This window comes from Pavona decussata, unplaced genomic scaffold (assembly GCF_977016875.1).
Source record: "Pavona decussata unplaced genomic scaffold, jaPavDecu1.1 SCAFFOLD_8, whole genome shotgun sequence".
Lineage (NCBI taxonomy): Eukaryota > Metazoa > Cnidaria > Anthozoa > Scleractinia > Agariciidae > Pavona > Pavona decussata.
The window spans coordinates 2,377,204-2,393,515 of NW_028145431.1; the positions used below are offsets into that span (position 1 = coordinate 2,377,204).

Here is a 16,312-nt window from a genome sequence, read left to right on the forward strand (position 1 = left end):
TGGGGTACTGTCTATAACAGTTCTAATTTTCTCAACATGTTTTGAACAATCAGCTCTTTTCTCAACACTACAAGTGGAATGCCAAGGCACAGATGCGCCACTTCTATTCCAGAGCAAATGGCTGATCTTCTTCCGACTGCTTTCAACTTTTGGGGCGGGTTACTGTTTCCTTTATCAGGCGATTTTGGTTCTCCGATTCTGTGTTCCGGATTGTCTTCACCATTTTCAATCAGTTTGGTCTTCAGAGAGCGCAGCCTCCTTGTCACGCCAAAAAAGGACTTCATCCATCTCCATGGAAATGTCGAACGCTTTTGGACTCGTGTGGAATAAGTGGTAAGTTCATTCAGCTCCATGACTCTTACCCTTAGTAAATTTTTCAGCTCCGTAAGGCTAGTTCCTGATGTTTAAATGCGACGTGTTCGGTGTGATTGTGATATCTGAATGAAAAATTTCCTGCTTTGGAAACTATACCAAGGCAGACGTGAGCTGCATAGCATTACAGTTGGAGGTGGGATTTCCGTTTTACGTCACCGTTATCCTATCGGTGATTGCCTGTTCAGTAAGCTCGCCCAAAAATTAAGCAAAAACAAAAAAAGGAAACGAAAATCTGCTCCTTAACAGTTACAAAAGTAGGAACTTGAAGTTGAGTGAAAATAAAACTAACATAAACTTCGCAAACATTCTATTTTAGCAAAAATTACAAGGTCATGGAGTTCTCAGATCATTCCGAATTGACGTATGTCTTTAGTTAATCCTACTAACAAAGACTAATTGAATTTGCACAATAAAGGTCAGCAAATTGAAACGAATTTATCCAATGGAATAGGAGCTGTAGTCTTAAATTTGAGGAGACGATTTCAAGCAAACAGTATTCTGTGTATTTTGTTCGCCGAGAGTCTAATGCTTCCCTCAAAATCAACGAAGTTGAATTTTAAAAACCTGTTGCTGCTTTGAAGTTTTCTTACTGAGTTGTCATGGTAACCTGGATGATATCGCGTTGTATAATGCAACCGAAAGTTTCCTTTCCGTGCGCATGATTGGCAGGTGGGAGGGGGAGAGGGGGATTGAGGTAGTCATTGAAAACTGTTATTATGATATCCTCAAAAGACCAACCCTGAAAAAGAAGAACCTCAGCAGTTTTTAGCTATATGAAAGGACGCTAAATAAATAATGTGACGTCTGATGCGATGTAAAATTTCTACGTAACTTTTCAGCCTTGGATGTCTGTCAATGGAAAATCCCTCGGCATAGCAGAGTAAAATGCAAAAACATTCTGAAAAAGCACAACACAACAGTAAGATTACTCGACTTCTCCTTTACCGTTTTACAGGATTCTGACAATTCAGAGAAATATCATTTACTTAAGCGTTGAGGAGCACTGTCACTGTCACGCAGATTTATCAGTGTTTTGGCCAAAAGCTAGTACTCAAATATTTGACAAGATACCTTTTCTCTAATATCAAACTGCTATTATATTAGAGCATTAAGAATATGACAATAACGGATTTCTCTTGGGAAGAAAAAACTTTGATCAGTTTTTTGGCGACTTCTCCAAAATACACAGCAAAAACTTGAAAAAATTGGCCAATTTTTTTCAAGTTTCAATCCAATTCAATCCTGGCCATCCTCAGCCAAAGATAATAAATACTAATTTCTCTGCACTAGTACGGTAATTTTTTTACAAGACTGAACCATTATTTTAAAGTGCCTATGAAGTAAAAAAATTCTTGTTCTAATATGATAGTTTATTCACAACGCGGAATAAATCAAATCGAAAGTCTTAAATTTGGCGCCTAAAAGTGTCTCCATCTTGTGCGCGGCCAAAACGATTGTATAACAAAGCTGTGACGTAGGAAATACTTCAGAAGTGAGAAGTAAACAACTCTTTAGCTTCGAGGCATTTGCTACGTCATCAGCATTGTCCTGGGCAAAGACTCGTTCCCAGTCCCAGTCTGTCAAATTTATTTTGTCATTTCGTAATCAGGACACTACAAGCTTCAAAAATACCATCATTTTTGGTTATTCAAAGTGACACTAAAATGAAATATTTGATACTTTTGTGATGGAGCATCCTATTAAAAGATTGTTATTATTATACTGCCCCTTTAAGGGTCAAACTGAACCTTGCGGCTAATCAGTGCTAAAAGGTGATTTACGCTGGGACGTCATTTGATTATGACTACCAACGAACTCATTCATGGATGGTACTTCCTAATACAGAGACAGTGACTACGCGGGAAAAGCAGATCTTAGCGAGAGCTATAGAGTAACCACGAATTTTTCAGAGATAATTCAACCACATTTTTTTCCAAATTGAACCTTTATTATCTCTGGAAAATGCGTGGTGCGTGCCCCCAATTTTCCTTTTGAATTTCAATAGCACTTTCTAAGGTCTACCTTTCCCGCCTAGCCATAAAACGCGCAAAAAATTCTTTTGTATTACTAAGCACCGTCCAAAACTATCCTTTTGAGTTAACATTACTCAAAGCTACTTTTGCTATGGTAACCTATTAAGTGAAACAAATGGGCAAAACTTGTTTACTGATATGTTCCGAGGCATTTGTTTGATACCATTATTCTAATATTATCTGATAAAGAGTGGTAGTAATGACCCATCAAATTATAAGTCCTGGTGGAAGTGCTGATAACCGTTGCGAGCCACCTTAAAGGATAAATGCCTTTCCACTCAATCAACTAAATTTGTCTCAAATAAAGTTGAATTGCTCATAATGAAGATGTCCTTTGTCTTTTATAGTTTTCTATTTTTCTGATCGAAGTTGTCTTGTTCGTAAGTGGTGTGAGATCTCAAATTTTTGACGGCTTAATCTGACGCCATCTTGGTTGCAGGGCAGACAAGGGTGAAAGTAGGCTTTGAACCTCTGTAACTCCTCTCCGTTCTCGTCGTATACTAGAAACGTTTTAGTTTTACGCTTCCGTTTTTTTCCAGTTATCAAGAGTAAAACATTTCTAAGCATTTTTATGTTGAATAAATGCGTTAAAATGCTTTGAAATGAATAAATCTGTCAAAGTAAATGCATTTCCACACACTCCACATTTTCCACACTCCGCACTCCGCGCTCTGCACTCCGCGTTTTCCATCCAACCGAGAAGTTTGTTATTTGTAAATCATAAATTTACACTTGGGGAGGTGAAATTTCATTATTTATAAATAATGGATTTGTACTCTAGGTGACATTCATTATTTATAAATAATAGCTTTTACTTGGCAAGAAGAAATTTTATTATTTATAAATAATGAATTTACCGCGCCGGGTGAACTTCATTATTTATATACAGCTGTTTCGACAAAGGTTGTCCCAAAAAAGCGTAAAAGCGTACGCAACAATGCCATAAGGTAGCCTGGGAAATACCCAATAAATACCCAATAAATTTCATGAAAAGCTCAGCATCCATAATGCCTCGACCTTAAAGCGAAGACTTGAGATGGCGGGCAATATGGATGCTGAGCTTTTATTGAAATTTATTGGGCATTTCCCAGACTACCTTTAGGCATTGTCGCGTACGCTTTTACGCTTTTTTTGGACAACCTTTGCCGAAACAGCTGTATAATAGATTTACAACTGTTTTACCTAACTTCATGATATGTAAGTAAATGTTTAAGAAACAGCCTGATTTATAAATAAAGGAAGTTGTACTTATTCCTTATTTGTAAATAATTTTTCCATCATTTCAAGTTATTTATAAATAATGGAAAAACAGCATGAATTTGGTCTAAATACAGTCGAACCTGTATATAACGGCCACCCTCGGGACTTGAGGAACTGGCCGCTTAATACAGGATCACTAAAAATACTCACTGGGCGTTGTCTAATATGTCAATTTTAATGGTGTCTCATACAAAAACATTTCATGCAGGGAAACAATAGGACAATCAACGCTCTTTCAAGAGATCAATACTTTAAACAAAGTTCAGTGCCAACTTGTAACTTAATGGTATAATATACGTAACATTGTGTAAAAGCACTGTGCAATAAATTGTCCTCTACTCTTGTACAGTGTACAGTACTGTATTTTTAACTCACTTACTTACGTGACTTGCAGTTCACAACAAAATATTTCATTCCGTCATTTCATAGTTGTTACGATCGAAGTGGAGTTATAACGGCAATGTTGCTAATTAAAAGTAACACAATTTATAATAAAATTCTTCAAGTTAAAATAGGAATAGGGTAAGAATTACAACAACTTAAACAAGTGGGACACGTGCGTTTGGCTCCTCGGAATTTGAAACTTTTGTTTGTAGAGCAAGTCGTTGACTGTCGGCACTGCCAGCGACAATTCCTGTTATCCATGGTACTGTGCATATGGCTTACTTTCCATTCAAGGGTGGCCGCTTAATACAGGTAAAAATAACAAAGAAAGACAAACATGGGACTGCTACAGGGTGGCCGCGGCCGCTTAATAGAGGTGGCCGCCTAATACAGGTAACAAATACAGCGTTTGTATGCGCGAAAAATCGGGACTTTAAAAACTGGCCGCTTAATAGAGGGTGGCCGCTTAATACAGGGCCGTTATATACAGGTTCCACTCTAATAAATTTACAAACGGTGCCCCATAGGATGGGAGGATTAGAATTAAAAATGAGGCGGCAAGCTAACCATTTAATAAGGAGGCGGTTGACTTGTGCAATAAAAAACATAGCAAGGGACTGGGTGGAATTACTAATGATATCACTGAGCTTGTCAATCTTCTAAATGGACACCTACCTTGTGTTTTCCTCGTTGATGGCCAATCATGAACTTATGAGGTCACCAGTATCCAATGAAAGTGCTTCCTTTCTCAAACGTTTCTCCTTGCCTATTGACGGAGAGGACATTTCCTTCAGGAGCTTGCAGCATCAGCCTTAGTCCAGGTAGGTCGAGAGTAAGTTATGAATTGAAACTTAGATCAAGATGAGCAACTGTCCGCATCTTGATCTCTTGAAGGTTTCGAAGTTTCACACCAAAGGAATCAAGCTCGTGATCCTTATTCCGTTTACGATATCCAAGGTAGGCGTAATGAATTTGTGTCAAACGCAAAACATTTGCATAATGGTCCTCTGTTATATATTAGTTACGGCTCAATAGGGTATCTTAGTAGATCACAAATGAAAAAAAATAATAAAAGGGTCATCCCATAGTTCAGACATCAAAATGAAGGTTAGGTTAGGACTCAGGACGTATGCCCTGTATTGTTTGACTTCGTCTCTACACGCGACACTTCGGACAATCAGTCTCGATCTGTCTCCATGATTAAATGATGAAGAGGACACTGGATTAAAAGATCGGGATTCGAGAATCACCGGTGTCTGTCTGTCAAATACTGTTGTGTGATTGCCTTCCTACAATAATTCTCGTAATTTTTCTTGGGAAGGCTGCCACGTTTTACCTTGCCTTCGCTTCCCTCCCCTCACCCTTCTTCTTTGTTGTGTAAATTTCAGCGGTTAGTATTTGTGCATTACTGATTGTCTGTGGAGGATCGAATTTTGAACCTGGGAGTGGGGGAGAAAAAACAAAACAGAAAATGACCAAAAACTTACACTAAAATACAAACTTTAAATGATGATACTAAACTTGATACTAAACTTTTTTTGCTCCATCGGGCTGGACTTTTAAAAGGTTCTGGTTTTCCGTTTTTAAAGACAAAATAAAAGGGGCATTGATCCAAATTAATTGCAAACTAAATTGATCCCTCAAAACGTTTTCGAATACTAACAATTTGGCGTGGCAAAATGAACAACCACGATCCGCGATCCGCAATACCAAAGTGGATGGATAAACATCAAGTAACATTTGTGTGCCACCGTTGTCCGCGGCCTCATATATAGTAGATGAATGACAATGAAGAAAAATTTTCCCACTGCCGCGGTCGGCGGTGGCATAGTGAAAGTGTAACAATAAAACAATATCAATTTACCACTGTGATATGAATTACATTAGGGACGAACAAAATTACTTTGTAACCTGCTTGTTTAAAAATGTCTGCTTAATTGACAAGAAAATAAAGAAGTAAAAAAAAAATTAGGGACGAACAATGTCAAAGAATAAATTTGCCTTTCTTCACGATGCCATAGTAAATGCTGAACTAATAATCAAGGAAATTTGCCCGCCACGCGGTCCGCAGTACCAAAGTAGGTAAAAAAAAACAAAACAGAAAATGACCAAAAATTTACACTAAAACTGACAGTTCTAACCTTTTCTTGTTCCATCATGCTGGACTTTCAAAAGGTTCTGGTTTTCCGTTTTTAAAGAGAAAATAAAAGGGGCATTGATCCAAATTAATCGCAAACTAAATTGATCCCTCAAAACGTTTTCCAATTCTAACAATTTGGCGTGGCTAAAACGGCAAAAGTTTCTTGGATTTATTTTCGAATAGGTAGGCCTGCGCGAACGTGTGTAGCGGTTTGCGTGTAGGCAGTAATTTTGCTAATAGGTGACTTGCGCTGTGACGTCATTTGATTATAATTACCAACGAACTCATTCAAGGATAGTGCTTCGTAATACAGAGATAGAAACTACGTGAGAAAAGCAGATCTTAGCGAGAGCTATGGAGTGATCACGAATTTTTCAGAGATAATTAAACAACATTTATAAGTCTAAAAAGCTTTAAATACTTAACGTTTGCCATTTTTTCCAAATTGAAGCTTTATTATCTCTGGAAAATGCGTGGTGCGTGCCCTCAATTTTCCTTTTGGATTCCAATAGCACTTCCTAAGGTCTACCTTTCCCGCATAGTCATAAACCGCGCAAAAAAATCTTTTGTATTAGTAGGCACCGTCTAGAACCGATATTCTCGGACTGTCCTTTTGAGTTAACATCACTTAAAGCTAATGTTGCTATGGTAACCTATTAAGTGAAACAAATGGGTAAAACTTGTTTACTGATATGTTCTGAGGCATTGTAGGCATTGTTTGATACAATTATTCTATTATCATCTGATAAAGAGTGGTAGTAATGACCCATCAAATTATAAGTCCCGGTAGAAGTGCTGATAACCGTTGTGAGCCACCTTAAAAGGAAACCTCCACTCCGACTACAAATTGACGGTAAACTGTTGGAAATAGTGTCTAAATTCTAAATTTTAGTTCAAAAAGTAGAAGTGACATTCAAGCGTGCTAAAAATTAGGTATGATTATCGCCTATTTTCGATTTTAAATTTCCCGGGCGCCGCCATTTTGGATTTCATGACGTCATACGGTTGCCGTTACAACCTCGTTCCCAGGGTCTCTCTTCTTCCCGCCCCAGCGAGAGAGAGAGAGACCCTGGTTGGGGCTGGTCACGTGACAGCACATGACAAACTTTTCCTCAGTCGGGGTACACTCGCTCAATTATTTTATTCGCAAGAGCCGATCAGAGATGTTCAATAAGCGAGCAAAATGCGAGAGATTTGGCGCAGTCTCATGCCGTCTGCAAAAATCGTATATTAAGTACAATCAGGGAATTTCAAACGGTCAATGAAGCAGAGGTTTATCATAAATTCTATAACTTGAAGCGGAGTAATTTATCTAGACTAGTTGGAACTGATTCCATAAATTCTACCAGAAATAGCATTAATTCAAGCTTATTAAAACTGCGGTAATAAGTACATCTTTTGCTCTATAAAATGAAATGTAGTTCATAAAAAATTCTTTCAGTAACAGCATTATAATTCATCACTCACAAGAAAATACCAATACATTCTTCTTGTTAATAGTAATCTGTTTATTTACATGTAATTCGCGAAGCACAATATTGAATATTTATTTGGTCACCGATTTCCTGTGATTAAATACACTGTAAATACATTGTTTTCGATCACAATCAGCGCTCTGAGCTCAATATTTTTCGTTTAACTACGTCTTAAAGTCAAGAACGTAGGGAATAAACTAAGATGAAAAGTACCTTTGAATTATATTCACACGCGGCTTGCTTCAGTCCGTTGGTATTTCTGAACACTTCGCCTGCTTACATTCTATTGCCAAAAATTCTTGGTGTTCCATTCGGCAATACTAAAATTGATCTTCTTTCCCTTTTCACCCCATTTGGAGCTCTGTTAAAAGGCGTAAAGCCAGCGAAAGCTCTGTTCTAATCACCATGCCTGTTTAATTAGGTTTTGACTCTTGGAGCGTCCCCCATCGTCTGTCGGTTTCCCTCTGGCGTCCCGAAACGTTACGACTGTTTTTAAAATAATTCTTTTGGATTAACAACACTCTACCTGAGTGGAAGAAACGTGAACCTCTTCCAGGTCTCAAGTGAGCGTGTGATGTAGAAATGCTTGGTTGTAAAACCGCTTGTTGCCGTAAAGTTCGTAGCTGGCTTCTCCGTCCTTCTGAGAAAGCGACAACTGCATACCCTACTACCCCTCCCTAACAACAAATTGTGTCAAGCACCCAGATTTGGGGTGCCACGTGACCAGCTCCAACCAGGGTCTCTCTCTCTCTCGCTGGGGCGGGAAGAAGAGAGACCCTGGGAACGAGGTTGTTGCCGTTATTGTTAGTAAGCAGAGGTTCTTTTGTGTGAAACAATTTAGCAACCGTATTACGTCATGAAATCCAAGATGGCGGCGACCGGGAAATTTAAAATGAAAAATAGGCGATAATCAAATTCTGATTTGTCCGACACAGACATATTTATTTCCATGTTTTCCAACGAAATTTGAACCAAGATTATATTTTCAACAATTTAACGTTAATTTATTTCAAGAGTGGAGGATTCCTTTAAAGGATAAATGCTTTTCCACTCAATCAACTAAATTTGTCCCAAATAAAGTTATTATTATTCTAATATCATCTGATAAAGAGTGGTAGTAATGACCCATCAAATTATAAGTCCTGGTGGAAGTGCTGATGACTAAATTTGTCTCAAATAAAGTTGAATTGCTCATAATGAAGATGTCCTTTGTCTTTTCTGGTTTTCTATTTTTCTGATCGAAGTTGTCTTGTTCGTAAGTAGTGTGAAATTTCAAATTTTTGACGATTTAATCTGACGCCATCTTGGTTGCGAGACAGACAAGGGTGAAATTACTGCAGTGTAGGCTTTGAACCTCTGTAACTCCACTCGAAAGTGCATGACGGACAATCAAAATTTAAAATTATTTTTGTTCCTCAATTTCAGTTACAGCATTCATCTGATCGAAATTTAGACCATTGTAGGCATTACGACGTTCGTAACCTGCCAACCTGCCATTTGTGACGACAGGTTTTGGGAAGATATCAAGACAAACTCTCCACTCTCTGGAAAATGCTTCTCAATCTAAGGAACTCCACTCGCTAGTTACGGGACGAACTTAATTTAATCTCGCGAAAGTAACCAAAGAATATTTTACAGAAATTGCAGATATTAATATTACGCTATTACAAGTCAACAATTCATTCAAAAATTTGAGTAAGCATTACCTAATCGACTACAGCACTTCGATAGGAGAAAACAGCATTTGTCCCAGACAATGAATTACTTCCAAAACAAAACGGGTAGATAACAGTTTAATGTAAGGCTAGCACAGGTTGCAGTTACACTTTGACGCCAATTGCAGTTATGATCTATAAATTATAATATAAACAGAACAGTTTGCTGCGTTTAATGATCTGAACTAAGTGAGAGATGAAATGGTTTTACGTTTGTTTTTCTATTTTAACAACCGAAAGCGAATAAACAAAATAATTATAATTTCCTTCCATCACAGCTTGCATTGAATTCGGCTAACTTCATGTCTTGGGTTTCCGCTTTAATTACTAAAAACTAAGAGACGTCAGTAATGGCTAAATTACCAATCATCTCTAATCACCAAACTTTTTTGAATGGCAAATGAAAGAAATCACGTAATCTAAATATGCTGAATAATTACAAACTTATTGCGTGAACATCTTTAAATAGAATCCAATACAATATTTCAACCAAGTTCCCGGCACCAGCACACATTTTAAAACTTTGTGGTTCGAAGAAAGGAATTTCCCTCTTTACTTATTAAGGTATGGAGTATAATGAGTTTGCCTGTCGCAGTTTACTTACCCGCAGTATGTAGAAATCTCTTAGCCTGGTGTTTGTATGCTATCTAAGCCGGTCAAGAACTTTTAGGCAAATGTGTGCTGACTGAGGATGACTGCACGCAACCGTGAAAGTCAAAATTTGAGCATTTAATCGAAAAGGACCTTTACCAACTTCTTGTTTGACTATCCCTTAGCCCTGTATGGATACTAAAAATCTTATTCAACAAAAATCACTATGCCGGTCGCTTAACTGCGATTAGTTTTTCATGCATTACCGGCGCAATTCGTCAGTCACGGATTCGTGGGCGCAGGAAACAAACAAAGACATCCTCCACTGACGTCTACTGTGGCCGAAAAGGGTCTTCGGACTTTGGACTTTGGTCTTCGGTCTTTGGACTTTGATCTATCTGAGTGTGTACCCACATCAGCGTTAATGGATGGCGGCACTGACAAACGCGAGTTGCACTACATTGTATACGAGATTACCTTTTTTACTCGGGCCGTGAGGGCACGAGTTAAGTTCTCGGTCGCGTTCTTTTTTGTCTTTTTTCTTTGCGTCGCGCTTGTCCAAGAGATAACGCATAAGACTTCCTATATGACCACATGACCGGGAGTGTCACATACAGGATGCCAAATGCAAGGCAAATGACTAAAAATAAGACTTTGACATTCAAAGCTAGAATTATAGAATTAAAAGCGTAGAACACTTGAATGAGGCCTTCCCGACGTAGCCTGCCTGGCCAACGTAATTGGGGAAGGGGAGGGGAGGGCCCCGAACTCCCTTATTTTTTCTCGCTTCCCTAGCTCCCCCTCCCTTTTCCCAATGTATTCTGCGAGTCACTATTCTTTCGAATCAAAATGGCGTCAGCTGTGAAGCGTTCCGGTGAACGGTTTCCCTTAGCGCAGAGAGGGTTCTGCTAAATTTAGGAGATTTTAAAAATTGGGGTCACGCAGATACATATCTGTCTCACGGTTAGTATTGAAGTAAAAATGGTTTCTGTCTCCAAATCAAAGGTGAAAACGTAAGGATAAAAGCCCGGGAATTAAAGCATCCGTATGAAGCACAAGGTTTTCTACTTAACAAATGTCGTTTTCCCCTGTATATCATTCGTACTGCAAATAATGCAATTCTGTCTGGTAGTTACTTATAGACTTACTTATTGCCTCACTATATCTCTGTATCTATCGATTTGGAGGAGTTAGCGATGCTGGAGGTTATCACTGCTAAAACTGATCGTAGGCTTACGGACCACGCGGTCAAATATGGCCCGAGTTTAAGCTGGTAACAGCTTCAATTCTTGTTTTTTTTTTTTTTTTTTAGGGATATAGAACTTTCGTACGAAAGCCGAGGAGGGACTTCCGACTTCCGAGTTCCGACTTCGGACTTCTGACTTCTGACTTCTGACTTCCGACTTCCGACGGAAGTCGGAAGTCGGAAGTCGGAAGTCGGAAGTCGGAAGTCGGAAGTCGGAAGTCGGAAGTCAGAAGTCAGAAGTCTAGTCGGAAGTCGAAAGTCCCTCCTCGGCTTTCGTAATTTCGAGACTTGGCCTTCCAGATTTCAGACTTCAGACTTCAGACTTCAGCAAGTGATTTTACACGTAAATCAAATTTATCAAGCCACTAACTTCTTAAGCTTTCTTGAACTGATTTTATTATTTTATACGTTGTCTTACGCTGATTAACTTATTCGACGAAAAAGAAGAAAAACTCTTGATGTGAAGTAACAACCACCACCACCAAACAAGCAAAGATAGTTTATTTTACAATAACTGTCCAAATTGGGTCGTAGCTATTGTCTTATAAGAGTACAGACAATAAAAATGACGTCAGATGTAACGTGCACGCTTTCTCAACGAAAAAAAATAGCCAATTCCGCTTGTACTTTTTCCATCTTATTGTAAAAAACAGATCGACGGAAGTTTTCTATGGTCTATACTCTTATAGACCATAAAACGACGCCATGAAATGTTTAAAACTTGGCAGTGAAACCACTCGCCTGCAGCTCGTGGTTTCACTTGAGTTTTGAACATTTTTTGACATCATTTTATGGTCTATAAAAGTATAGACCATAGAAAACTGCCGTCGATTTGTTAAATCGTCACAATAAGTAAGGATAAGTAGCTAAGATGTGTTCAAGGTTTTATGCCGTGATTTTACCCGTCTATTTTTTTTCTTTCCTTTGGGGGAATATTTTGGAAAGGGCCATAGATATAGAAAAGGGGGAGGGGAGGGGGGGGGGGGACAGATTCTGCCCGCGGCGACTTTGAATGTGAATAACTTTTTTTTTAATGTTTAAACAAATTATATGTTACTTTTACAGAAATTTATTTGAGGACAATTTGCTGTGGTTGACGTAAGTGTTCAGCGACTTTGATGTTACCACGGCAACAAATTTTTGACAAGCCGTTTTATTCGGAAAATGGAAAATTCTATTTTTAGATGAAGAAAAATTACTTTTCTTACAGTAACTTTATGGTCTTAGCGGAATCCCCCGTAGATACGGTCATGCCGGCGAGTGATGTACAACTCGTCCATAGTCTCCATTTGAGATCACTTGAGCTCCGGAGCTTCGAAAATGTCGGCCATTTTTGCATAGCTGGGTCACTTAGAACACCGAAACCTTGACACTTATGGACAATCTATATCGAAATTTAACCTCCAGGCAATTTTTTTTAATTTTTCTAACTTTTACACTTGACCGACTAAAAAAAGCTGACCAACTAAAAATAGCAAGGGCGGCATTATGATCAAATTGTATATCAAACGATTCAAATCAGCTCTTTTGCTTGAACTTCCTATTAGTGAACATCTCTTCTCAAACTCATTAATAATTCATGCCGTCAAAAGCCAATAAATGACCTCCATTTCGGTCAGGTGGATGAATCTTGATACCCCAATGAAACACCAGATGAAACACCACCAGGTTTTCATCTGAGATGAAACATGTTTTTCCGTCTGAGATCAAACATTTGCATTTTAATGAGATTAATTTCTTATTGTTTCATTTGAGAAGACATGTCAAAAACTCGGGCTTCGTGCTTTATCACGGGTTACAAATACCTCGAAACAGATGAAAGCACTCGGCCTGCGGCCTCGTGCTTTCATCTGTTTCTCGGTATTTGGAACCCGTGATAAAGCACTCACCCTCGTTTTTGACATATTACTTAAAACGACGATGCTCCGAAGAAAGAAATAATTCCCTGAAGAAGGTATGGGATACGTTTTCGTTTTCCGCCTATTCCTACATCTTTGGTTAGCAAGTCTTTTAAGAACTGTTTATGCGAGAGAAATTAAGCCGCGGCTTAAGTTTAGCTAAGCCGCGCGCGAAGTACACTTAACATAGGAGTTATACGATAGCCGGTATGCATGGCATACAGCTCGAAATCGGTTGCAGATTTGCGTCGGGCAAACTATAATTTTTGGTCTATTTCTGCCCGTGATGGGCTAAACTAGTTTACAAAAATTTGTCGACCAATTCTAGGACTCTGCCATACTGTCATCCGGTCTCACGGTCCTCATGGTATTAGGCTGGATCATGACTCATGCAGAACGTTCGTTACAGACCAATGGAAAACGATTCGCTTTCGACTTTTGCACAGTTCAGCTCAGTTCATTTTATTCACACTTCCATAAATATTTTGTTAACTTGACAAAGTATAAGCTTAAGTAATAAAACAAGAAAGCAAGGAAGACGGAAATGAATAGCTTTGGGGGAAGGATGCATTGGGTTAGAGGAGCATGGTTTTCGAGCTAACTAATAATAATAATAATAATAATAATAATAATAATAATAATAATAAATAATATAAATCTTTATTAAAAATGACCAACTCTTTTAAAACACAACCCTATGCACTCCTAAAAATTATGTACATTTTCAGCAAATATAAAATTCTCGTATTCAAATTCTTGTGGTATAAGGACATGTTCAACGTGAAGCTTTAAAATATTTATAAAAAGAAAAAATATATGTATTCAATCTGCGTTGAAAAGCAAAGGAAATATTTGCTTCTGAAAGATATCATACACTAAAATGTGAAAATTCCAAAACCCCTATTAATCCTAATAATAATAATAATAATAATAATAATAATAATAATAATAATAATAATAATAATAATAATAACAATAATAATAATAATGATAATAGTTCATTTATATAGCGCACACATCCATTATTTACCCGAGGGGCTTTCCAAAAAAAATTTACCCTAAAAATAGCTTAGAAAACTAAGACTAGCAAAATACCTAAAATAAAAAAAACTACCGCATGCATGAAGTTAAGTAAAGATTACGGTGAATTAATTAAGTGCCATGGCTAGCCAAGAAATTTTCTATGTACATTACTTACTTTTGAGAGCTTAACAGAATTTTTTGTATTGTTTCTTGAGCTGGAAATAGCTGAGTTTTTTAAGTCAGTAGGAATCTCCTCCAAAATTTTGGCAATGACAAACTTAAAATAGATACTCAACACAAGGAGACGTGACGTTTTTGCATTGAAACAGCAACGCCTTGAAACTTGTGAACAAACAATGTTAAGATTTATTAACCTCCAGGCAATTTGGCCAAATTGTCTGAGTTTTCCACTTAAGTGAATACAAATAAAGAGCGTTTCATTATGATTAAATTACGCGTCATCTTAAATCAATTTTGAATGACAATTTGAATGGTCAGTGAAATTTACGGAATAACAATGTAAACCACTTCTTTTGCTTGAATTTTTTTTTTTTAAACCTTTATCACTTTAATTTTTCAATGAGTAACAAGGAAAAGGCTGAAAAAGTCTTAGCGATTGAGCAACGTGTGACCGGAGGAAAAAAAAAAAGGTTAAATTTCACACGAAATAAAGATAATTAAATCCTTCAATTTTCTGTTAGATAAGCTTTTCCTAACTATGGTAATTATGGTTTATAAGTTTTACCTTTTTAAATTTTGCATCACGCGAGTAGCCTCTCGGGACGCAATTTTCGCGCGCGTTCGCGCGTTACGCGTACTTTTCATACTATTCCTAGCTTTCCCTAGCTAGGAAAAATAACTACTTTAAAAGAACACCACTCACCACTAATTATACACTTCATGATTTTCAGAACATGCAGTCAGACAAGGTGGAAGTTTTAGAAGTGACAAAAGGCTTCCTGTCGATCAGGGCCAAGGAAGACATATCATCAGGCTCATTTATAACTGATTTATGGGGTCCGTTAGTAGATTCAGCCACACCGTACACCATTCAAGTTGAAGTTAATAAACATGTAGATCCTGCTGGGCCATTGAAGCGCACTAACCACTCTTGCAAACCAAACTCCAAGTTTGTATTTCAAGGGCGCAACCAGAATGGACCAATCCAAGGTCCCGATGGAAATTACCAAGTAGGCTGGTATTTGGTTGCTGAACGTGATATCACGAAAGGCGAAGATATCACTTTCGACTACACCACTACTGAGTTCGAGATGGCGCGAGGCTTCAAGTGTCTTTGTGGCGCGGTAGAATGTCTAGGAGAAGTGAAAGGCTTCAAATTCTTACCAGCAGAGGAGAAGATGCAAAGGAAGAATCTATTATCCCCAGTGATAACAAAATTGTACAACAAAGAGTTGAATACATACCATTTTGCCTGAAGGAATAAATGAAAGAAATCTTGATGGCTTGTGTTACCTCACTCCCTTCCCCCCACCCCCCCCCCCCCTCCTTCCTCCGCCTCCCTCTGTAGATTTATATTCCTTATATTCAACCTAGATTTCGCACTTTCTAATTTAGTTGCCCTAATTGCCCTAATAAATCTTTTCCAATAATGGGAGGGGCGCTTCATAGGCTGAAATATCTGCCATTCCGGAGATCTACCCGTTCTTCACGTTTTTGATGACATCCAAAGATCTTCGATGCAAGATTTAGCAGGCTTTTTCCTTGCAATTGTTCTCCTTCCCATAACCTCCCCCCCCCCCCCCCCCCTGCTAGCTCTCAGGTCATCCTGATCGTGTCCATGTGTAGTTACGCGCGAAGCCCTGAGGGCATACCGTGTCAAAAAATGGGCTCCCTATCCATCTTTTTTGTTTGTTTGTTTGTTTGTTTGTTTTTTTTCCTTCGTCGTTGTTACAAATCTCCACATTAATTTATTCATAAAACTCTGCCTTCTCCAAGTAGGCATGTATTGTTCTGATTGTCTTCAACAAAAGCGGGCCGCTGAAAATCCATGTGTAGTTTAGTTGAGTTTAGTGAGTGATCGCAATCTCGCTCAATGAACAAATCGCATAAAAATCTTAAAATTGTTGACCTCTTCACTGAGTTAAACATTTCAGACTGGTGGAAAGAAGCAAACTTGTTCCACGTCATATTTATACCTCAGCGTGTGATATT

General features: G+C 38.1%; 1 protein-coding gene across 2 annotated transcripts; it reads left to right on the plus strand.

The window, feature by feature from the left end:
* Positions 1–4,909: 4,909 nt before the first annotated feature.
* On the plus strand, positions 4,910–15,600 carry LOC146488896 (uncharacterized). Of its 2 annotated transcripts, none has more exons than XM_085112642.1 (2): positions 4,910–5,009; positions 15,052–15,600. In XM_085112642.1, the coding sequence occupies exons 1-2, from the start codon at positions 4,914–4,916 to the stop codon at positions 15,574–15,576; spliced, it is 621 nt and encodes a 206-aa protein (XP_084968768.1). In that variant the 5' UTR covers positions 4,910–4,913; the 3' UTR covers positions 15,577–15,600. The 2 variants fall into 2 exon arrangements, with proteins under 2 accessions (XP_084968768.1, XP_084968777.1); XM_085112651.1 differs by lacking the exon at positions 4,910–5,009 and adding an exon at positions 9,871–9,946.
* Positions 15,601–16,312: the final 712 nt, after the last annotated feature.